This window comes from Pristiophorus japonicus, chromosome 11, assembly GCF_044704955.1.
Source record: "Pristiophorus japonicus isolate sPriJap1 chromosome 11, sPriJap1.hap1, whole genome shotgun sequence".
Taxonomy (NCBI): Eukaryota; Metazoa; Chordata; class Chondrichthyes; family Pristiophoridae; genus Pristiophorus; species Pristiophorus japonicus.
Genome location: NC_091987.1, coordinates 180,953,766 through 180,979,266, shown reverse-complemented (window position 1 = coordinate 180,979,266; position 25,501 = coordinate 180,953,766). Strand labels below are relative to the sequence as shown.

General features: G+C 46.3%; 1 protein-coding gene across 3 annotated transcripts in view; it reads right to left on the bottom strand.

The window, feature by feature from the left end:
• Window positions 1–25,501, bottom strand: part of robo4 (roundabout, axon guidance receptor, homolog 4 (Drosophila)) — a 133,756-nt gene that overhangs the window by 80,596 nt on the left and 27,659 nt on the right. For 2 of the 3 annotated variants that reach the window (XM_070894346.1, XM_070894347.1), the window contains exons 3-8: window positions 10,470–10,627; window positions 8,838–8,958; window positions 7,724–7,862; window positions 6,924–7,051; window positions 3,158–3,282; window positions 1,189–1,414 (exon numbers count right to left, since the gene is read on the bottom strand). In XM_070894346.1, coding sequence (XP_070750447.1) covers window positions 1,189–1,414; window positions 3,158–3,282; window positions 6,924–7,051; window positions 7,724–7,862; window positions 8,838–8,958; window positions 10,470–10,627 — 897 coding nt within the window. The remainder of the gene's footprint in view (window positions 1–1,188; window positions 1,415–3,157; window positions 3,283–6,923; window positions 7,052–7,723; window positions 7,863–8,837; window positions 8,959–10,469; window positions 10,628–25,501) is intronic. The other variant, XM_070894348.1, reaches the window with a different exon arrangement.

Genomic DNA, 25,501 nt, shown 5'->3' with positions numbered 1-25,501 from the left:
CACATTGCTTTTCCTCCCATCTTTGTATCGTCAGAAAACTTGGCTACGTTACACTCAGTCCCTTCCTCCAAGTCGATAATATAAATTGTAAATAGTTGGGGTCCCAGCACTGATCCCTGCGGCACCCCACTGGTTACTGATTGCCAACCCAAGATTGAACCATTTATCCCTACTCTCTGTTTTCTGTTCATTAGCCAATCCTCTATCCATGCTAATATATTACCCCCAACCCCGTGAACTTTTATCTTATGCAGTAACCTTTTATGTCGCACCTTGTCAAATGCCTTCTGGAAGTCCAAATACACCACATCCACTGGTTCCTCTTTATCTACCCTGTTCATTACATCCTCAAAAGAACTCCAGTAAATTTGTCAAACATGACTTCCTCTTCATAAATCCATGCTGACTCTGCCTGACCGAATTTTGCTTTTCCAAATGTCCTGCTACTGCTTCTTTAATAATGGACTCCAACATTTTCCCAACCACAGATATTAGGCTAACTGGTCTATAGTTTCCTGCTTTATGTCTGCCTCCTTTTTTAAATAGGGGCATTACATTTGCAGTTTTCCAATCTGCTGGGACCTCCCCAGAATCCAGGGAATTTTGTTAAATTACAACCAATACATCCACTATTCCTGTCACTACTTCTCTTAAGACCTTAGGATGCAAGCCATCAGGTCCAGGGGATTTATCTGCCTTTAGTCCCATTATCTTACTGAGTACCACCTCCTTAATGATTGTGATTGTTAAGTTTCTCCTGCTCTATAGCCCCTTGACTATCCACTGTTGGAATATTGTTAGTATCCTCTACCATAAAGACTGATACAAAATATTTGTTCAGAGTTTCTGCCATCTCCATGTTCCCCATCACTAATTCCCTGGTCTCGTCCTCTAAGGGACCAACATTTACTTCAGCCATTCTTTTCCTTTTTATATACCTATAGAAACTCTTGCTATCTGTTTTTATATTTTGTGCTAGTTTACTTTCATAGTATATCTTCCTTTTCTTAATCATTTTTTTAAGTCAAGCTTTGTTGGCTTTTAAATGCTTCCCAATCTTCTGTCTTCCCACTAGTTTTGACTACATTGTATACCCTTGTTTTTAATTGGATACCATCCTTTATTTCTTTAGTTAGCCACGGATGGCTATCTTTTCTCTTATGCTAATCTACAGTCTTCATCTCTCACCTTCCTCGGGAACCCTTCCATGCTTTGTGTTGCTGTCTGGACTGTAGAGCCTTCCGCTGTATGCCTGAACCTTGAACTCATACTTGTAGCCCCTTTTGAGAGTGATCAGCACTGCGTTCCGCTCGACGGGGCTAGCAACCTGCTGCTCCATCCATTCCGTGCTCGGGGGCATGAAAGCACGAAAGAAAACGTTAAATCCCTCGATACGTTGAGACAGCGAAATAACCTGAAGAAGCCAGAAATAGGAGAAAGCAGTGAGTTTTGTGCAGATAAGTGAGCTCACATTCAGTCCCCTTTAAACACTGGCTTAAATGCATTGTGTCAAAGTGGAATGGCTGGGATTTGCAAGACCGAGTTGATCTTGCTCAGGGCAGCAGTAGGGGTATATCCTACAACCTCCAAGTCCTAATCCCTGTCTTGCAACTGCGACGAGAAATTGTCCACTTGTGGACAATTGTTACTTTATGGTCCATGTGTTACTTTTAGAGACCAACTGATGAAATGGAACTGGATGTCACATGGTGACCAGTTTAAGCAATTATAGCTTCAGGCCTTAGTGTTAAAGCTCTCTGAAGCTGCTTGAGAAAGATGTCCTGAACGACTGTCGGGAAAATACAAGGCCTTTCAGCAGATCCATGTGCTGTATTCTCAAGGTGGTGGCTGCCATTGTTCCCTGTTAGCAGCTAAGAGTGAATTTTACAAGTGGGGCTCTTGAACTCACAGGAATATCAAGAAATTGTGGACACGCCTCCCACAACTTCCCAATATGCTCTCCCGGGTACAACGTGAGGCTCCATGCCAGAAATATGTTTATTAATGGCAATGTTGGACATCAGGTTTGATGTGGATTAAAGCTCCCTTTATGCTCTCATAAATTAGCTACATTATGTGCTAAATGTAGGGTTAAGATCCTGATACAGTGTAAGAGCGTACCTTACATAGGTTCCCTCAAAGGCTTGATGGGTGAATATACAATGTGGTGCTGTATTAATCCACACAGATCAAAAAGGGATGTGCTTAATCCAAACTCTCAATTGGTTGACTCCACTGATGATGTTATTGAGAAATCAGCCAGGATTCTTATTTCTGATGAATAGCCAGTGACCTGACTATGCTGGAAGGTGCTTCTCGCACATCTCTAGTAAGCAGGGCTGGGCTTGATAGGATGTGATGTTCTCCATTGATGAATAATCTACCACTACTCACTGTCTTGGCTCTCAGATGAAGAATGGCCACTTGGTTGAGGTACCAGATGGCCGCTGGTATGGAGTCAGAAGAGGAGAGTTGAGTGACACATTCATCATCCACACTAATCATCCTGGTTACATCGGAGTTGAGAGCCAATTAATGCCAAATAATAATTGGGAGGGGGGGTAGATCTTGACTTTGTGTGAAAGTGTAAAACAGGTGATAGCAAGTCAGCAGCCCTTTTACATCTCTCCCTACTGACTTGAATGGAAATAAAAAGCAGGAGTGATGTAAATCCGGTGACGGATTCACTATCACCCATTTTACACAATGCACAAAGTCAAAATGACCCCTGGGAGACAGGATTTGGTTGGCCACACTCATGTCACTGAGGACTTGCAGAGAGAGATGGTCTTCATCCCAACCAGGGCTGAATTAAGCATAGATCCCAAAGGTGAAAGTTCAGAGCTCATCAATTCTCTAAATACCAAGATGAAGTAGCCATCATGGAATGTATTTTGGTCCAGGCATATACAACTTTCACTGCCATCAAATCATTCCCATTCCATTCATCTATCAAGCAAGCTGAATAACTACAGGTATAATCTTCAAATTTAGAAGACCCTCTAAAATCTTCAATGATTTCCAAATAATGTAGGAAACACTTCAGAATATCAGCAGAGCGTTGTACCAAACCAGATATGGAGTGAGCCTAGTGGCAATCATGTAGCGAGTAAAATAGTAACTGTTTGGAAATTAGGGAGAAAGCCTGGAGGCCCACCTTCCAGTGGAGATGAACATGTGAAGATGATGGAAGGACAGTAACGTTATCGAGGTAAATCCGGACATCCAGCAGCTCCCGAGAAGCATCTTTCTGCCTGTCTCGCTGACCAGTATCAAGATCATCTGGAGGTAATAAAAGCAATACATGAATTAATAACAACAGTGGGATCCATTGCAGACACGATAATCTATCTTTCTTTTTCGAATGCTGACCATTCCTGCTGTGTCTTTTCAGCATTACCTGTTTCTATTCCATACTGTTGAATGAGGGATCGTCCATTTTGAACATACAAAAATGGAGATCAGGAAAAGACTAGCTGGTCCATCAAGCCTATCCCATGCGGCCATAGCAGAATGTATGCACACCATTGTTGTGTATGCAATAACTGTTAGACTGAGTACTTTTAAACTCCAAGAGGTATAACCTTGGCTCTGCTTTATTAAGGCCCAAAAGGACTAATATACAAAATGGCTGGCCTTTTATACTTGTGTGTAGCCCAATGGCCTCCAACAGTGATGCCATCTAGTGGCTAGTGATCCCAAAAGTACATATATGACAACCATGAACCCATCAGTCCTTCTCCCACCCCATCCCCTCCCCCAAAACAAACAGCTATGCAATCTCCTGGGAGAGACAAAAAGAATGGGAAATTAAAGCATCAGCTAATTTAGGGAAAAAATAATTCTGAGAAATTCCTCTCCGATCCCTGAAATCAAACAAACAAGTTCCAGGAGCCAGTCACTGGAAGACAAATCCCCCAATACTCCACCTTACTGCTATATGCGGTCAGTCAGGAACCTGTCCAGCTTCCTTTTTAAGGTTTATTGCAAATCTGATCTCACTGCACAAGCCAGCAGCTTGTTCCAAAGGTTAACGCCCTTTGTGAAATGAAAAATCTGACATCGAACCTATTTCTATGCTTACATCACTTATACATTCCCAGGTCCGCCCTAATCTATCTAACTCAACCAGCCTATCCACATGGACTGAGTCTAATTGTTTCATTATCTTAAAGGCCTTAATCAAATCTACTCAATGTCTAGAAATAAAAAGAACTGCCATGATAACGAAGGACCTTTAAACAGAGATCAATCTGGTGGCCCACCTCTGAATCTTTTCCAGGGCCTCTAAGTCACCCAACATGTGAAGGGACCAAAACTGGACACAGTGTTCTAAATGAGGCCAAGGTCTTATACAAGGGAAGTATAGTATTTAATCGTACTGGCAAAACACCCTAGCACTGTATTTACTTTTGCAAAAAGCTCAGCACTGGTTGTGAACCTTCAGAGATCGATGTACTATAACATCTAGGTCTGTCTCCCACTCAACAGTCGTAACTTGCAGCACTGCATGGTGCAAACATGCCTGATGTACCAATGCACAAAATACCACTATTGGTATACCAATATACAAAATACCACTATTTTTATCTGTGTTAGCTGCCAAAAGCAGACCCATTCGCTCATCACATCTCGATCGGTTTGTTATCTGCCTTTCTCATCTAATATCCAAACACTCGCACAAGTCTTTGTATTGTCTACAAACGTATGGACAGTTCCCCCGATGCATTCATCTAATGATTGAAAAGATTGTGAAGAATAATCAGCCAAACACGGACTCCTGTGGGACCCCACTGGTAATCGGTCCCCACACAAAATCATTGCCATTAATAACATAGCCTTCTGGCTAGGAGGATACAATTAATTCCTTATCCAACCTAACATCTGTCTGATGATCTCACATGACTTTTAAGTAGCCTCTTGTGCTGCACCTTATCAAAGGTTTCTCTAAATCAATTTACACAATGTCAATCAGGCTAGCTGCAGCAAAGAACCGAGTAACTTCCTCAAAATATGCCACCAGTTTGGTGAGACATGGCTACCTTTTCCAAAAGCCATGCAAGAGTCTCTAATCAACCAAGGTCATCAAAAGTACATTTCAGCTGTGGCTCAGAGGTAGCACTCTCACCTCTAAGTCAGAAGGTTGTGGGTTCAAATCTCACTCTAAGAACAAGCACTATACTGATGGAGTGCTGCATTGCTAGAGGTTTTTTTGGCTGAGATGTTAAACCGAGGCCCCGTCTTCCCTCTCAGGTGGACATAAAAGATCCTATGACACTATTTCAAAGAAGTAGTGTCAGACAGGAAGCAAAGAGTAGGAGTAAATGGTACTTTTCAGAATGGCAGGCGGTGACTAGTGGGGTACTGCAAGGTTCTGTGCTGGGGCCCCAGCTGTTTACATTGTACATTAATGATTTGGACGAGGGGATTAAATGTAGTATCTCCAAATTTGCGGATGACACTAAGTTGGGTGGCAGTGTGAGCTGTGAGGAGGATGCTATGAGGCTGCAGAGTGACTTGAATAGGTTAGGTGAGTGGGCAAATGCATGGCAGATGAAGAATAATGTGGATAAATGTGAGGTTATCCACTTTGGTGGTAAAAACAGAGAGACAGACTATTATCTGAATGGTTAGGAAAAGGGGAGGTGCAACGAGACCTGGGTGTCATGGTACATCAGTCATTGAAGGTTGGCATGCAGGTACAGCAGGCGGTTAAGAAAGCAAATGGCATGTTGGCCTTCATAGCGAGGGGATTTGAGTACAGGGGCAGGGAGGTGTTGCTACAGTTGTACAGGGCCTTGGTGAGGCCACACCTGGAGTATTGTGTACAGTTTTGGTCTCCTAACCTGAGGAAGGACATTCTTGCTATTGAGGGAGTGCAGCGAAGGTTCACCAGACTGATTCCCGGGATGGTGGGACTGACCTATCAAGAAAGACTGGATCAACTGGGCTTGTATTCACTGGAGTTTAGAAGAATGAGTGGGAACCTCATGGAAACGTTTAAAATTCTGATGGGTTTAGACAGGTTAGATGCAGAAAGAATGTTCCCAATGTTGGGGAAGTCCAGAACCAGGGGTCACAGTCTAAGGATAAGGGGTAAGCCATTTAGGACCGAGATGAGGAGGAACTTCTTCACCCAGAGAGTGGTGAACCTGTGGAATTCTCTACCACAGAAAGTTGTTGAGGCCAATTCACTAAATATATTCGAAAAGGAGTTAGATGTAGTCCTTACTACTAGGGGGATCAAGGGGTATGGCGAGAAAGCAGGAATGGGGTACTGAAGTTGCATGTTCAGCCATGAACTCATTGAATGGCGGTGCAGGCTAGAAGGGCCGAATGGCCTACTCCTGCACCTATTTTCTATGTTTCTATAAGTTGGTCACTGTCCATTTTTTGTTTTGCTTCTGTACAATTTCCTGAATCAACAAATTAAATGCTTAATTTTAGCCTAAATAATATGATTGGGCAGTATGATGTTACCACCTTCCAAAGGGGATAGGGGAACTCCAAGTAATCTTCAATGCATTATTACCATGATAAAAGGAGCATCGCTATTCTGTGGCAGGGTTCCCGTTCAGATCACATAAAAGAAAGCAAGTTGCACTTTATAGATGTCCGTCTAATTAGTACTGGTATATGAGCATAAAGAATCGTAACAGCAAAGATCGAAAAATTACCCCCACCGATACAAAAGCACCAAATCTCTCTCGCTGCTATTTTAACAGATAACATTAACAGATAACTGACTCTCACTTCTACCTTCATAATTCAGTTCTTTATCTTTTAGTATCTAAAACTTAAAAGATTTCGGCCACAGTTTTCCCACTATCTCTGGTTGAATGTGGTTTCAGGTTACTCCACATTTATCAAAGTGACTTGATACCCTCGGTCAACCATTACAAACCCAAGCCACCCACACTTACCTCGTACAATGAGGGAGACGGAGGCAGCAGCTGAACCCACCGCATTCTCAGCCAGGCAGGTGTAGTGGCCTGCATCACTGAGAGTTGTATAATGAATCCTTAGCATGTTATCAGAATTCACCTCGTACCTGTTGAATCAAAGCTGCAGTTAGAGCACAAATAGCAGAATCAGCTTTCTTCTCTCCTCAACTATGGGCACTAACTCATGCTGTACTGTGTCATACCTTGGGTTCTGGTAGCCTTCCGTTCTTTGTGAACCAAATCAGAGGTTACAAAATAAATGAAGAAAACTAAACATTTAAAAACCCAACATTAAAAGTATCGGTTTTTATTTCAGTGCAGTACTGAGGGAGAGCTGTACTGTCGGATGAGACGGTAAACCACGTCTGTCCTCTCGGGTGGACATAAAAGATCCCATGACAATATTTCGAAGAAGAGCAGAGGAGTTATCCCCCGGTGCCCTGGCTAATATTTATCCCTCAAATCAACATAACAAAAAAAACAAATTATCTGGTCATTATTTATAGAAGTTTGCTATGCGCAAATTGGCTGCCGCGTTTCCCACGTTATAACAGTGATTACAGGCCAAAAGTACTTAATTGGCTGTAAAGCACTTTGAGACGTCCGGTGGTCATGAAAGGCGCAATATAAATGCAAGTCTTTGTTTTAATCGCAATCTTGTTCTTTCTTTTCCAAATGCTTTCTCTGGAAAAATGGTCAAAAATAACCTTTCGTTCCAGGAGTACATTCCAATTGGTGAATTTACTGTACATATTCAGCGGCCCTTTAAAGCCACTCACCTTCCTGTGGGAAACTCTCCTTTTTCCTTTTGCCACCGCACACGAGGCATCGGATCACCACGGGTCTCGCAGGAAAACTGTACGGTGTCCCCGGCCTTCACTGTGGCATCACTCGGCCTCTGGACAAACGTTGGCTTTTCTGGAATAAGATAGAAACTCTTAGAGCTACGTTATCGCCAGCAGCAGAAAGCGGAAGCAGAACCTAAAGTCTTTTCCCCCCTCCCCCCCCCATTCCCCCACCCACGAATTGAAGGTGGCTGACAGAGAGTGATTCAAATTCCTGAAATCTGAGCTCGAACAGAATTGAAGAGGCAATGCCAAATGCAATCACTGGATGCGTTCGAAGCTGCACTGGAATCTTGCATACATTCGCAAGAATAGAATTTAGGTTTGTCCCATTGGAATATCATCATCATAGGCAGTCCCTCTAAATCGAGGAAGACTTGCTTCCACTCTAAAAATGAGTTCCTAGGTGACTGAACAGTCCAATACTGTCCAGGTGGGACAGACAGTCGTTGAAGGAAAGGGTGGGTGGGACTGGTTTGCCACACACTCCTTCCGCTGCCTGCGCTTGATTTCTGCATGCTCTCGGTGATGAGACTCGAGGTGCTCAGCGCCCTCCCAGATGCACTTCCTCCACTTCGGGCGGTCTTTGGCCAGGGGCTCCCAGGTGTCGGTGGGGATATCGCACTTTATCAGGGAGGCTTTGAGGGTGTCCATGTAACGTTTCCTCTGCTCACCTTGGGCTTGCCTACTGCGTATGAATTCTGAGTACTGCGCTTGCTTTGGGAGTCTCATGCATCACTCAAAAGGTAGTAACGAGAGAGTGCTGCATTGTCTGAGGTGTAATGTTAGATTGAGGCTGCATCCAACTGCTCAGATGGATATAATGGATCTCACGGCATTGTTCAAAGATGAGCAGGGTGTTCTCTTGGTGATCTGGCCAATATTCCATCAATACCACCAAAAACAGATCAACGGGAGATTCATCTCATGTTCCACAAGGAGTATTTGATCATCTCACTCTCTGTCTGTCCTTGTAACCTCCAATTCCATTCTCAACCTTTAGGGAAGAAGTTTTGTGCTCGGGCAACACTTGCAAGGTCTCGCTCACCTAGTACGGACATTTGGGCAGCCTTACTCTCCCGCTGCCCTACTTTGTTCATCGCTACGCAGACGTACACTCCCGAGTCACTCCAGCGAGTATAGGAAATGGTGAGTTTGCCAACAGCGATCTGCAGAAAAAGACAAAACGTAAAGCTGAAACAAAGTCCAAACTGGCCAAAGGGTTTCTCTGTGATGTTCCCTTGCTCAGCAAACAAGTCGTAGAAAAATTTGTTTAAAAGACAGAGCCTCACTACACAACGGTTCCACAATAGTGGAGCAGTCAACTTATTTAGCAGTTCAAATTTGCATTTGCTGGGATTCCCCGAAGGTTAGTCAGGATATCACATCTCACTGTTAGAAGCCCAGTTGTCTACTCCATAGTTTCAATATAATAATCTCCACTGTGACAAATTTTTCCCAAATTCTCAATAAAAACAGGCCAAAAATCGCAATTTTACCCAATATGGTGACAGATATTCACTCAAGAGAATTCTAAAACAACGAACAGGTCTTACACCAACCTGATTGATGCCTCTTGTATCTCAGGTGCTCTCTCTCTCTCATAAAAGTATTCCACTCATGACAAGAGCAAACAAACATGTCTAATAGGTTATCTTGCTGCTAATGTTGTAGACTATGCTGCTTGGGGAAAGCGGAGGGAAGTGGAGCTTTCTCATGGGTGAATTCGGGGGTGAGATGTCACGGCAGGTGATGCTCTATGACGGACTCGGTAATCTGATACCCGCAGCACCCCTGTTGATCAACCAGCCGCCCGGTCTCTGTGATGGAGCCTGGACTGATGGGGGGGAGGGGGTGTTACTGGAGGCTAGGATTCTACCCACTTGGCTCCAAGTTAATCCTGCAAGCCACAGCCCTAAAGGACACAGTGGTCCCAAGATAGACAGACATGGGAAGTTTACTGTGTTGGTAGCAGTAGTGTGTGCACTTGGGTGGGGGAGGTTTCCTGAGCTTCAGCTCCCGCCAACCTGTATATATTTCCCTGATTTAAGCAAGAGAGGATGTCTCGCTATAAGGAGAGCGTTTGAATTCCATATAAGACAGATGAAACTCTGCTCAGATTTCAAAATCCTCATCCTTATTTTCAAATCCCTCCATGGCCTCGCCCCTCCCCATCTCTGTAATTTCCTCCAGCCCCACAACCGCTGTCCCGCCCGCCACGAGATGTCTGCGCTCCTCCAATTCTGCCCTCTTGAGCATCACTGATTATAATCGCTCAGCCATTAGTGACCGTACCTTCTGTTGCCTGGGCCCCAAGCTCTGGAACTCCCTGCCTAAACCTCGCCGCCTCTCTACCTCCCTTTCCTCCTTCAAGATGCTCCTTAAATCCTTCAACCGTGACACCTGCGCTAATTTCTCCCAATGCGGCTCGGTGTCAAATTGTTTTATCTCATAATACTCCTGTGAAGCGCCTTGGGATGTTTCACTATGTTAAAGGCGCTATATAAATACAAGTTGTTGTTGCTCGTCTGGGTTCCTCGGTAGTTTGGTTTGGAGACTTTGGAGCATTGCACTTGGTTTCTACACACACCAGGCAGCCAGCTGACCAATGTGTCTTCGAAAAATATCACTGTCCTCTGCCGCTAGAACAGGCCGGGTATGAAGCAAGTGGTGGACTCACTCTGTAACGCTCGTCCTTTTCGTTCAGAGGAGCCCCATCCTTCGTCCACGTGACCGTTGGCTCTGGATGGCCTCGGGGAGGCAGACACTCCATTTCTGCCCGCTCGCCCAACGCCACTACCACATTGCTGGGCTGCAGAGTGAATTCCTCCCGCAAGACTGAAATGAAACAAGATCATTAGCACGAGTGCACTTAATCTCTAGGTGTACCGGGTGATGAAATACTTCTGATGAGAGACACAGCGCCCAAGATATTAGAGAAGACCACGTGTTAAACAATGATCTCCGGCAGCCACCAGTTGTCCAATGACAGGACAGCTAAACTAACCATTAGAACATAAGAACATAAGAAATAGGAGCAGGAGTAGGCCACTTGGTCCCTCGAGCCTGCTCCGCCATTCAATAAGATCATGGCTGTTTTGATCATGGACTCAGCTCCACTTCCCTGTCCGCTCCCCATAACCCTTAAATCCCTTATCGGTTCCTTCGGCCGTAGCCATAACAACAAAAGACTTCAGTCCTTGGACTGCACAACACAGTCACAAGGCATGATTTTAACCCCCACTCCCCATCTTCCAATATCCCCCTGAACTTGGCTGGAAAACAGATTCAACGGGCTGTGGGAGGTGGTTAAGATGGCAGGGGGTGATTCACGCCACATTCCCAACGTGTTTATGCCCCCTTTCCCCACCACCTCACCACCCCCAGCTTAACTTGACTGATTTCAGGCATAGGGAGGCCACCCAGGAGCAGGGATCCTAATTTAAATGGGTGAATTTGTGTCCGATGATGCCATCATGATGCACACGCCATTTTAACCATGGGCCAACCAAGGGCCACTCAGGCTCCAGCACAATAGCGGAAGCCGCCAGCAGGAATACCAGATTAGTTCGTCTTTTATATATAGGCTCCTTGTGGAGAGATGAATGCTCCTCATGGCCTCACAAGGACACCTTCCTTGGGCCTTCCCATGCCAGCACCGTTGCTATGGGTGATCCCCACCTCCCTCTCTCCCCCTAAGGTGATTTCCGCCAGCTGCAGCCGGGAGTCGGCATCCTGACATCCAAATGAGGCCTGAGCATTAAAAAGGTCTCTCACTGAACGGATCGCGGGGTTTGGGGGTTTCCCTTCTGCCCTGAGCCCTGAATGCGGCCCCCTATTAAAATCGGGCCGATTAAGTCTCCGTGAAACAACTGTCACTACACGTGTGTCAACTGGTCTCAGACTCGCCTCTGGGTCAGAACTTGACTTTCCTACCAGCGTTTGTACTTGAAATCTAGGTTGACTCTCCAGTGCAGTACTGAGAGAGTGCTGCCTTGTCAGAGGTGCTTTCCTGCAGATGTTGAGCGGAGATCAGCTATCAGTGCTGGGTTCAGGGTCCGGATGGTTACACATCCTGTTTGAAGCTGAACAGGAAGTTCCTCTGCTCTTCCGTCCAACGTTCTCCATCTGCCCTCTCAGGTGGACAATACACATCCTATGGCACTATTTCGAAGAAGAGTTGCGGAGTTTTCTTCAGTGCCCTGACCAATATTTATCTCTCAAATCAACATCACGAAAACAGATTATCTGGTCATTGATGTGTGTGGGGGGGGCGGGGGGAGCTTGCTGTGTGCAAAGTAATTGCCATATTTCCTAAATTACAACAGTTACTACACTTCAAAATTATTTCATTGGCTGTAAAGCACTTTGGGACATCCTGGTGTCATGAAAGGCGCTATATAAATGCAAGTCTTTCTTTCAGCCCAAATGATCAAAAATAGACAAACTTGTCACTCATCTCATTTGGGGGAGTTTACTGGACCAAAATGGCTGCCATCTCCGACTCTCTCCAAAATTAATTCATTGTGGTTAATAGCTTATTATGTTTCAACGTAAGCTGTTATATAAAGGCAATTCTTTGGGATGAAATGTTAAATCAAAGCCCCATCTACTTGCTCAGGAGGATGTAAAAAATCCCATAGCACTATCTGAAAAATAAAAGGCAGTTCTCCCGATGTCCTGGCCAATCCTTATCCCGCTTTGCACCACCACAAAAACAGACTAACTGGTCATTATCTGATTGTGAGACCGTGCTGTGTGCAAATTGGCTGCTCCGCTTGCCTTCATATTAACATTGATTGGCTGTGAAGCAAATTAGGGCTCCCTGAGGTCATGTAAGATGTTATATCAATACAAGTTCATTTTTCTTTCTTTAATAATTATTTCACAGAACATTGCATCTCCTCACACAGATTGCCTCTGAACAGCAGTTTTAAAACACTTGCATTTATATAGTATCTTTCACAACCACTGGACTTCCTAAAACACTTTACAGCCAATGAAATACTTTTGAAGAATGGTCACTGTTGTAATGCAGGAAATGCGGCAGCCAATTTGCGAACAGCAAGCTCCAACAAACAGGAATGTGATAATGACCAAATAATCTGTTTTTAGTGATGTTGATTGAGGGATAAATATTGGCCAGGACTCCCATGCTCTTCTTCAAAATAATACCATGGGATCTTTTGCGTCCACCTGCGATAGCAGACGGGGACTCGGTTGAACATTTCATCCGAAAGACGGCACTCCCTCAGCACTGCACTGGAGTGTCAGCCTGGATTTTTGTGCTCAAGTCTCTGGAACCCACAACTGTTGGACTCAGCGGCGAGTGTTTTGCCCACTGAGCCACAGCCGACACATTTTAAAACATAAAACGCAGAAAACAGATATGAAGAAACCAGCAAGTGGACAGATCTTTCATTCTAGAGCGTTTACAATTTTATTTCAATTCAGTAGAATGCACATTTCCAACACCGTGACTATTTTTAAGTGCAGAGTATTATTTAAATCCAAAGATTTCCCTTCATTGCTGTGTTAAGGGTGCAATGAGCACTATGAGCCAGCAGAGGGATTCACAGTACTGATAAAATGGTTCAATAATTTTCAAGGCTCGAAAAACCATTGCAACAGTCAATCCATTCTCCAGAATAGAGACCGTCTCACTGCCGGCTGTGGCACACAGTGAATACCTCCACTGCTGATTAGATTGTAATACATTGGAATTTGTACCCCATTGAAAGTTTCAAACAGGAAGTCATGCTGCTATGTGATCCCGTTTCCTGTGTTCATAACGTAGGGTGGGTTCGGAGATTGGTGGCAACAATTAACTGGATGTATACCGTGCCGTGAGGAGCAGTGATCAGGGATCTCTCCGTGCTCGCGCCAACAGAGTTCCCTCAACCAACCACAAAACTGCTCATCTGTTGTTTGTGGGACCTTGCTGTGCACAAATTGGTCCCATGTTCACCGACAAAACAGTTGACTATATTTCAAAAGTTCTTTTTCTTAGGCAGTCCCTCAAGAGTCGAGGATGACTTTCAAAAGTAATTCATTAGTTGTGAAGCTCTCCCGACGACACAAAAGGATGCTTTAGTGAGCCTGACTCTGCAACATTTTAATGCAAGGTAGGACTAGTGGGAGGGATAAAAATAGAACATTTCATTTTATAGGGGAAATGAGGAACCAAAGAGAATAATTTGTTAATTCCACTGTTTGATAAAGTAGTGAAAGCCAATTAATCGGAGAGACAATTATAACTTTAAACTTAGCACATAAAAGAGGATTGGCAGAGAGTCCAATAGTGATTCTGCATTCCTCTTAACAACTGCATCCGATAGCGAGGGGTTAAAGGCAGAATGGTATTAATGTGGAATGAATGATATACGACACACGCTAGCTCACTCCAACAGGCAACTCTAGGAGTGCGCTAGCACCTGGCTGATATAATTAATTCAACATCAATATATTTCTGTCTTTAACATGTCAAGCAGTTGCACTGTGGGTTATCCGGAAGCTTATATTCCCATCACTTGCCCACTGCCCCATCCATGGTTGGATTTGGATTTGTCAAACTTGCCCTCTTCACCTGTGGCCACCAGGAGGTATGAAGCCCAGGAGTTCTGATCGGGCACAAGGGCAATTTTCTGGGCTGCTGTGCACCTTTAAATCACGCAGCAGTTTGACATTCCCCCTCTGCCCCTGCCCTCCACCTGCAATGGGCAAGCTCCATGCTTGGAGAACCTCATTGGGAGCTCGCCCAGTTTGGGGGAGCGGGGTGGTGGATGGGAATTGCATGCCGCTACACTACTTAAAAGCGGATGGCAACTTAAAGGGGGTGGGCATCTCCTATTTTTCCAAATTGCAATGCAGAAAAATGGTTTACCCAAAACAGTGCCTGTAAGGAGTGGTGTGGGTCTCAGAGCAGCCTGGCTCTCTGATGGAACAATGGAATACCACACCAGGAAGTGTAGCAGATAGGGGGGGGGGGGAGCTCTGTTCAGCACTAATTGCCATTAGCCGCCACCACCGCCCACCTCCCCAAGAAGAATGAGGGGAAGTAATCACAAATGTCAACGCCTCCAGGTACCTATAGAAGCACTATAATAAAGAATGACCTTACTATGACCTTCCATTACAGTTTCTGCTAAGTATGTATTCCATTTAGGATGACCTCCCTTTCTCAGTGATAGAAAGTAGTTTCGCACCGGACCATGCAGGCCCATTACTCAGAGGCATGTGTTCAGCATTCCCAGCTTTCATCTGAAATTGTTCCCTCATTCACATGTATTCAGTCCAAAACATTCATCCCGTCGAATGCGGTTCCACAATAGAACATGCAACAGAAGGTCCACAGAAATTGTTCAGCAAAGCCTCCTCATGCCACAGGCCGCAAGGGATGCTCCAATTGTAGCTGCACGGTTCGGAGGTCATAGGTAGAACTAGCAATCCCTTCTACAACTGTACAGGGTATTGGTGAGGCCACACCTGGAGCACTGCATACAGTTTTGATCTCCGTATTTAAGGAAGAATATACATGCATTAGAGGCTGTTCAGAAAAGGTTCACTAGGTTGATTCCGGAGATGAGTGGGCTGACTTATGAAGATAGGCTGAGTAGGTTGGGCCTATACTCATTGGAGTTTAGAAGAATGAGAGGTGATCTTATTGAAACTTATAAGATAATAAGAGGGCTCGACAAGTTGGATGCAGAGAGGATATTTCCATTCATAGGGGAAACTAAAACTAGGGGACATAGTCTCAGAATAAGGGGCAGCCCATTTAAAACTGAGATGAAGAGAAATGTCTTCTCTCAGAGGGTTGTAAATCTATGGAATTCTCTGCCCCAGAGGCTGGGTCATTGAATATATTTAAGCGGAGATAGACAGATTTTTGAGTGATAAGGGAGTAAAGGGTTATGGGGAGTGGGCAGGGAAGTGGAGCCGAGTCCACGATCAGATCAACCATGGTCTTATTGAATGGCGGAGCAGACTCGAGGGGCCAAATGGCCGACTCCTGCTCCTAATTCTTATGTTATTCAAAATTCAACAGGTTTGGAGTTCCAGTTAGAGAGAACCATGAGACAGAGTTTCAATGAATTTATCCCTGCCATTAGTTCTGCTACCACGCTGACGAATGGCCATGGCGAAGCAGTAACTGGGGCTTGGCTGGAATGGGCATAGGTGGCATTGACCACCAGGATGCCAACATTCCCAAGCCCTCCTGCGATGGTTGCCGAGGCTGACCACAGTCGCAGACATGCCACAACCTGCAGCTGATCCATTTCAGGATTCAGTTCCCAGGAGGTTAAGGCCACCTCAGCCCCAAGGCGCCACGATGAATATACAGCAGCCAAGTTTCTCATGTACTCGAAGAAAACTCTGGCACTCATACAGGACTCATACAGGTAATAACAAATTCGGTAGCACAGGGGATTGATGGGTATGGGAAGTGAGCCATGGTTTGACTGCGAGTTTCATCAAGAGCCACAAATGGTAGAATTGTGAGTTGCATGGGAAACATAAAGCATTGGTAGCTGAAGGCATATTTGTCATGGGCAATGAGAAAACGAAGAGGTGTCCTGTGTGAGAGTTTCCCGAATGGCTCCTGCTGCCGATGTGAGGTTCTGCTTTGCACCCGCTTCATGCTTGGTTTGATTATTGCCCTGATGAGGCAGGGCCCTTCCTTCGCCGGGGCCTCCGGAATGATACCTCTCCGCAGGGCAAAACCGAGCCGCATACAGCAACAATCCTAGAAATCCTTGCCAGATCGATCCAGCCATAACATGGCAAAATCGTGCTCAGTGGTAGATGCAGAACATGATACCTGTGTTCAACTGGAGCCTTTTAAATACTATGTAGGCGCTATAACTTATGGGGGGGTGGGGGGGTAAGAGCGAGATTGGGGGGGAGGGAGAGTAGAGCAAGATGGGGTGGAGGGGGTAGAGCAGAGGGGGGGCAAAGGGGAGGAACAGTTTTGGGGGGGAGCGAGGGGCAGTGGGGGGGGAGCAGCAAAGGGCGGAGCACATGCGGGAGGCTGCTGGTGGAAGAGCGCGTGGAAGTGGGGGAAGAGGTGGTGGGGAAAAAGAGAGAGGGGGGGAGAAAGAGAGAGAGGGGGGAGAAAGAGAGAGAGGGGGAGAAAGAGAGAGAGGGGGGGAGAAAGAGAGAGAGGGGGGAGAAAGAGAGAGAGGGGGGAGAAAGAGAGAGAGGGGGGAGAAAGAGAGAGAGGGAGGGAGAAAGAGAGAGAGGGAGGGAGAAAGAGAGAGAGGGGGGGAGAAAGAGAGAGAGGGGGGGAGAAAGAGAGAGAGGGGATGAGAAAGAGAGAGGGGATGAGAAAGAGAGGGGGGTTGTGCGGGAGAGAGGGGGATTGTGCGGGAGAGAGGGGGGGTTGTGCGGGAGAGAGAGGGGGTGGGAAAGAGAGGGGGGGAAAGAGAGGGGGGGGGAAAAAGAGAGGGGGGGGAAGAGAAGGGGGGGGCAAGGGAAGAGAGATTGACAGAAAGTGAACAGAGAGATAGACTGACAGATAAACAGAACCAGAGAGATGAAGATATTTTTAAAGAACAATAATTTAGTGGGCCATGTTTTTCTGTACATTATGGGTGTGCGCTCCGGCCCAATTTCCTGGTCATTGAGTCCAGGCAGTTCAATCCACCCAGATGTGTGACAGGACAATCTACCCGAGCGAGTTTCACTGGCCTGAGTGAAATCACCATCAGATTACACAGGAATACAACACAAACTGTAAAGCTTTCCATACACCTGCTTAACCCATCTATGTTCACTGCCCCATTGAGTTTAAGATTTTCAAAAACCACATGAGTGAAATGAGCAGTGGTAGATTCGTCGTCTACCTCACTGCTGGATGGGGCCTGTGCAGTGCGAGCCGTTACTGTGATTCACACCTCCCGCCCTCTCAGTGTGTCGCCGGCAGGCTCCTTTATTTAATTAAAGGCCTGACTGACGATTCCACCTTACAGGCCTCCTGCACTGCGCTCTCAAACGACACCATGGTTCGATTTGCCGCCTCGGTTAACAGACAGGGCCTCCCTCTGTCCCACAATTCATCTGGACAATCTGGCTGACACAGTAAATGACTAACAAGGCCTCTGGGAAGCTGTAATGTTAATGAGGGCCTTGTAGCCTCTTCAGAGCTGTGATCACTAACATATTGTTCATTTGAAGGCTTGCTCATGCATATCGGATGCTGTCTAATTGCAGCGCAAATTAAGTGTGAATTATTTTTCTTAATGAGCACTGTTGGCAGGAACTCTCCGTCACCGTGCACCTCAGGGGAAAAGAAAATGTAAGCACAGTATTGGGGAGAGGGTGAAAGAACAATGCTGGTCAGACAGTAAATTTTCAGTATTAAGAACGTTTAAAAAGTAGCTAAATTAGGGCCTCTAATACAAGCCTCTCTATACATCACCAACATGGATTTCACTCTCCTTCACGGACTGTACTGCTCTTGGTAAGCATTAAGTTGGCTGAATTATTAACAGGATGTGCATTCAAATGCACTCACATTTGCAATGTTAAAACCTTAACCCTGTGGGTGGGGTTAGTGGACACAAAGCTCTCTGGGGAACACCAAGAATTAGTAACACACGGACTTCTCCACCACCGACACCGAGAATGTGAAAACTGAACCATTATCTGATCTCTGCAGAAATTAATTCCGAATTACCCTTCGCCAAACCACCAAGGGAACAGAGATAGAACCCCCACCCCCAGGGAGATGGTACCAATTTCGGCCTCAGTATATCTACCCCACACGCAGGGAGATGGAATATCTAGACCGCACCCACTCCACCCCAGAAGGATGGTATATCTACACCCCCCCTCCTCCCAAGGAGATGGTATATCTATACCCCACTCCCAGGAAGATGGTATATCTATACCCCACTCCCAGGAAGATGGTATATCTATACCCCACTCCCAGGAAGATGATATATCTATACCCCACTCCCAGGGAGATGATATATCTATACCCCACTCCCAGGGAGATGATATATCTATACCCCACTCCCAGGGAGATGGTATATCTACACCCTCCCACCCCAGGGAGATGAAATATCTACACTCCCCCCGCTCCCCCCGCCCCCGCCAGGGAGACAGAATATCTGCACCCCACTCCCAAGGAGACGTTGGGGCCAAAATTGAAATTGTCCTTTCCCTTAAGGCCTGTTAAGCCATGCTGCGAAGTGGGATGGCCCCCATTTTGAAAATTGCCCTCCTGCAGTATTGCGGCAGTGACTCGCTCCTCCCACCTCCGCCCTGCGGCTGCCGATCCGACCTAAGTGCGACATCAGAGCGCGCACCGCCAAAATTCCGCCAAGGAAATGTTGCTGCCACAGCTCGGTGCCACCGACAGCTTTTTCTGTTGGTGCACTGTGCGTGCAGTGTGTTCAAAATGATGGTGCGGCAGTCATTAAAGGGGAGGGCACACTGCCATGGCCACCATTTTACCTTTTTTTTGGTCAGCCGACTGCTAGGTTGGCCCGACAATTATGGCCCCGGGTTAGGTCGGGCCACCAGCAGGCAGCCTGGCACCCCCTCTCTGCCGCTCTCTGCCGCACTTCCGCCCCATTATGGCCGACTTCCGAGCCACTCGGGGAAAAAAAAGCCAAGAATGGAACAGCCGCATTTCCAGAGGGGGGCAATTTCGGCCTCGGTATATCTACCCCACTCCCAGGGAGATGGTATATCTATACCCCACGCCCAGGGAGATGGTATATCTATACCCCACTCCCAGGGAGATGGTATATCTACCCCACTCCCAGGGAGATGGCCTATCTATACCCCACACCCAGGGAGATGGTATATCTATACCCCACGCCCAGGGAGATGGTATATCTATACCCCACTCCCAGGGAGATGGTATATCTACCCCACTCCCAGGGAGATGGTATATCTATACCCCACGCCCAGGGAGATGGTATATCTATACCCCACGCCCAGGGAGATGGTATATCTATACCCCACTCCCAGGGAGATGGTATATCTATACCCCACGCCCAGGGAGATGGTATATCTATACCCCACGCCCAGGGAGATGGTATATCTATACCCCACTCCCAGGGAGATGGTATATCTACACATCCCCCAGGGATATGGAATATCTATACCCCACCCCCACTAATAGCCTAGAAAAAAAGAATACTGCCAAAGGCACAGTGGAGAACCAAGCAAACCATTTCTTTCTGAATGCTATAGGAATGGACTCATAAGCCCAACCCGCGCCATTCATCCTGCTTCCCTCCCAACCACCCCTTCCCCGGAGAAACAGGTGCAGACCACCCCGGAGTATGCTCTTGGATGGACATAGAGCTTGTGTGTTGGACCAATGTGGTGAGAGTTTTGCCAGTATGACCCTTGTATCCGATGGATTAAGTTGGCCACAGCTGTGGTCAAACACACCTACATAGCTGCAATGGCTCCTGCACTTTTCAAATGGTCCTTTATGCAGCCCCCCCCCCAACCCCCATGAAGAAGTTGGGAGTTGCAGTTGTAACGGGTGAATCTTGGAGTTTACACCCACTTCAAGTGTTCCAGTTGAAAGATGTGAACAAGCAAAGCTTTCCAGTGACTTGCTACATTTCCTTTATACACCCGTTAGTTCCTAACAGCAAACAATTCACAAAACAAACGTAGCCAATCAATTTCATGATGTTAATTCTGTGAAAGAGGAAATAGTATTAAAGATTATCACTGTTTATCAGAACTGATAGCCTTGTTCCTGAAAGTTATGTGGATATACTGGGGATGTTCTCCTTGGAGCAGAGAAGATTAAAAGGAGATTTGATGGAGGTGTTCAAAATGATGATGGGACTGGACAGAGTAGATAGAGAGAAATTGTTCCCATTGGCAGAAGGGTTGAGAACCAGAGGACACAGATTTAAGTTGATTGGCAGAAGAACCAAAGGCGACATGTGGAAAAACATTTATATACAGTGAGTGGTTGGGATCTGCAATGTACTGCCTGAAAGGGTGGTGGAGGAACCAGCTGAGGTGCTCTTGCAAAGAGCCAGCACGGGCTCGACGAGCCAAATGGCCTCCTTCTGTGCTGTAACCATTTTATGATTCTAAACAAATAAAAGATGTGCTTTGTTTGTTGTTCAGCCTAACTGGGATTCAATCTGAATGTCATGGACCCTGCGGCCATCTTTAAAAGACTAATTCCGTGCTTCCAACAGAAAGCCCCGCTCAATGTTACCGCTGGCCAGAGATAAAGCAACAATGTAGTAACCCCAATTCTCAGACCCCTGTTACCCGTTAGCTCAGGAGAATGGAATTCGCCCTTAAATTATTTATTTCCATTGTGTAAGGCAATGCTGAAAAAGCTGTTCTGGTTATTTATTTTCCAATTTGCTACCTTCCTTTCCCAAGACTCTAACTGATCGGATATGTATGGCACTTGCATGTTGTTAACGGAACACTAGATGGCGCCCTGATGGGAGTAAGCACATTGTAGCAATGACACTGGATGGTCTCTCTTGCATTGTTTTTGATGGGAATGTTTTAGAGGGTCTGGAGATATAAACAGCCAGTTATTACCACACCAATAAGAGTGTTTACTCAGACTGAACACCTGACTGAATAAGGGAAGAAAGGAGAAAGTGGCTGAAGAAATCAAGATGAATAAAGCTGCCCCCAATCCCCACACGCATCTCGGACTGCGGTACAATGGACTCCGGGAAACTAAATGCCTCACTGGCAAAATGGAAACTAAAAAAAAACAAACAGGCAGGGAACAGCCACAGATGAATTACGCAGGTGGCCAAAGCAGAGTAGAGTTCATTCTAGAACATTCCACAGAGGGTGCCGATTACAAAGGATTGTGGGATCGGATCAGTCAGCATGACCTCCAAGCACCAGCAGTTGTTTTGTCAGAGATTTATGTGCACTACCTGGACACTCATTTAAAGGACAAGGTTTGCTTTATACAGAAACCCTAAACAATGGAAAATGAAAAAGATTAGAATCAAACCCGGCAGGGAAAAAAAAAGAGGAAAAAAAGCAATCTTTTGATGTGATTAATGGAGTGTTTAACATATGGAGAACAAACAGTGGACCAACATAAAAACTAAAGCAGATCAAAAGGGTTATTAACTGCTTCAAGCTGCTGGTGATCAGATTTCCGGACAGCCTGTATTGTAGTTTACGTGAATTTTAATCAAGCGCCGCTTGGGTTTTGATTTTGCTTCAGTAAATCTTGGATAGTTTTGTGTGCGTGGGGCAGCTGCAATTGGGCAGCTAGGCGACTTGTGCTCAGGCAACACTGGCCAGATACTACACATAGTTGCAGCACAGACACAGGCCGTTGGGCCCAATGCCGGTGTTTATGCTCCACGTGGGCCTATACACGGGCTGTTCGCTGGTGAGCTGTAGGCCCGGGGCCTTGCCTTGCGCCAAACGTGGCGAAAAGCTTTTGAACTGCATGAGGTGACCAAGTGAGATAATGTTAACCCGTTTCATCTCTTCGTCTTGTCTTCCTGGGGTGGGGGCAGGGAGGTTGCAAGTGGTTTGCTATCTCTGGCCGCAGAGCAAAAGATCCGCAAACCTATAAGATAGAGGACTTTCACTCAGAGGGTGCTGAAAGCTGGGATAGCTCCATGTCCAACTTGATCCACATCTGCTGCTGAAACCCTCATCCATGCCTTTGTTTTCTCTAGACTCAACTTCTCCAGCGCACTCCTGCCTGGCCGCCCACATTCTAACCTACATAAACTAGAGGCCATCCAGAAATCGGCAGCCCAAGTCCTAACTTGCACCAAGTCCCGCTCACACATCACCCCTGTGCTCGTCGACCTACATTGGCTCCCAGTTAAGCAACGCCTGGATTTCAAAATTCTCATCCTGGTTTACAAATCCCTCCATGGCCTCGTCCCTCCCTGGCCAGGCCACCAGGGATAACTCTCCTGCTCTTCTTCAAAAGAGTGCCATGGGATCTTTTATGTCCACCTCAGAGAGCAGAGGGAGCCTCGGTTTAAGTCTCATCCGAGAGACGGAGAAGTCAGTGAGTGGTCACACTGCAGAGCGCCAAACTGAGCCTTAATAGAAAGCCCCCTCCATAGAATTCAAAAGACCAACAATTCAATTACCTGGGAGGGGAGCCTTAATGTCCCTGGTTGAAACCATCCACTTATACAATACTGATAAAACTGGAGGGAAAATGGATGGAAAGGTAGGTATTGCATAGAATTCCCAGGGCCAGAGTCATCTCCAGGACTCGTTTCAATCGTCGAGGAAGGTCGGAGAGGAATTTCCCAAAATATTTTCCCCAAATTGGCCTATGTTTTTTTTACTCTGGTTTTCCTCACTCTCAGGAGATAACATGAGTCTTGGGTGCAGTGGGGAGTCGATATATTGTGATACACAAGCTAGATGGACCAGAGGGTCTTTTCCCTTTCAGTCATCATTCGTATTTTGAAAAAGGATTTAAGAGTGAGCTTCCTATATCTCCAGAGTCACTGCAGAGAAAGTGATTGGCTGCAAATTGTATAAAATTACTCAATTTACATCACAAAAATAGGCCACTCAGCCCGACTGGTCTATGCCAGTGTTTATGCTCCACACGAGCCGCCTCACCTTACTTCATCTAACCCCATCAATATATCATTCTATTCCTTTCATACATTACAACAGTGACTACACTCCAAAAGTACTTCATTGGTTTTAAATCGCTGTGAGATGTCCATGAAAGGCGCTATATAAATCCAAGTCTTTCTTTCTTTCTGTCCTCTTTACTCCTCGATTTGATTCTATTGACAGTGGCAGGCAGGTTTAGCATTTACAGAGGTTCAGGGTCAGGTTGGATCCTCGGGGTAATGGTTTGAAAGTGCCCCTCCACTCACTGCGACACAACCCTTGTTGTGACTGCAGATAAAAGCTCTTCAGACCCACAGAGCTGTGACCAACTCTGGCACCACTTCGGTCCACCTGTTAATGCTCCAGTTGACTGAACCTTGCCGAAACGGCAGCTGTAGTCAGGTTGGGAGCTACCAAGCTAGAGTATTGTGAAGCACAGTGAATATTCAGCATCAAGCGCAAGTACTCCGTCACCTAGGAGCAGTGCCCGTCGCTAATGGCATGTGACTAAAGCACACGCTCCACAGGATACCCTTCACAGATTTTGGCTCATTCGATTTGGACATAATTAAGATTTTTCAAATGGTACTTTGACTAAGAATGAAAGAAAGAAAAAGAAAGATCTGCGTCCATATATCACCGTTCAAAATCTCAGGACATCCCAAAGCACTTTACAGCCAATGTATTTTTAAAGTGTAGTCACTGGTGTAATGTAGAAAACGCGGCAGCCAATTTGTACACAGCAAGCTCCCATAAACAGCAATATGATAATGACCAGATCATTTTAGTGATGTTGGTTAAGGGATACATGGGAAACTCCCCTGCACTTCTTTGAAATAGTGCCATAGGATCTTTGACGCACACACTAGGGGCAGGCGGAAACCTCGGAAAGTGCAGCACTCCCTCGGTACTGCACTGAAGTCTCAGCCTGGATTTTGTGCAGTAAAGTTGGAGAGCATAAGAATGCGAGAGACACAAGGGAAAACTGGAGAGAGGAGCTGGACAGACAGAGAGAGAGATTGAGAGAGCGAGGGAGACGGACACACACACACACAGGCCCAGATAGATAATCTGATAAAAAAAGCTAGGGAGAGGGAGACACACAAACACAGAGACAAATGTAGCGAGAGATGCGAGCGAGAGAGAGAGAGAGAGAGAGAGAGAGAACACAATTGAGAAACCAGAAAAATTAACACTGAGGGAGAGTTGAGAGTCGGGGTTCGAATGGGCATGATACACCAACAGTGCACACCCAGCACTGGACTCAGGAGACCCGAACCACTTTCAGGATCAGGCCTCATTAGCATTTTTCGGAGAGCTGCAGGCACAAAACAAGTGCCCTGCAGTTCACCGGTGATGGCGGGGAGTGGGCAAATTGGCCGGCTTATGCACGCAGCCAGCTTCGGCCTGGTTGGGGGCAGGGGTCACCTCTACGCCGGGAGAAAGTGGGACAGGCATGTGACCTGCATCCTTTGCCCAGCTTGAAGGTTGAAATCGGGGTCCTTATTCCTGTGTCGCAATTTTCATATTTAAACAGCCCCCTGCCGATTTTGGGCGGGTACACTGGCGTCCAATGAAAAGCCAGCATGAGAATTGCTTTGCGGGGGCACAAGATCCTCACCAGATTTGCAACTCTCAGGCGCGAGTCGAAAGTTTCCCGACTGATTCTTCACGAATCGAAGCCGTTCTGGGTGTCCTTGTCTGCTGCTGCCGTGAAATGTCCTTGTTTAGGCCGCAGAGCCGAATCCAGCACCACATGCCGGATGATAAACCAACTGCCCATGCCAGAGTTTGTGCAGGTACAATTTCTTCCATGTTCTGATTGCGAGGTTTTGCTTTATGGCTGCTGATGGCCGGGCACTGCCCACCGTCGTTCACCTAGGCAGGCAGGCACAGTGCCGGACACAGTGCTCGGGCCTCCGTGCTGGGGGCGGGGGGGGGAATGGGTGTCCGCACCTATTGGCATCGATGCCAGCTCTTCATGTTTACCATTCACAATACTGCGCTGTTGGCAACCAGCGGTGAGAGTGGGAACTACCAGGGCCACCTTATTCACAGTGCAGTGTCGTCCCTGCAGTCAAAACTACCAGTGAAGAGACAGCGGGTTAACTCAACCACTGCCAACTCAGG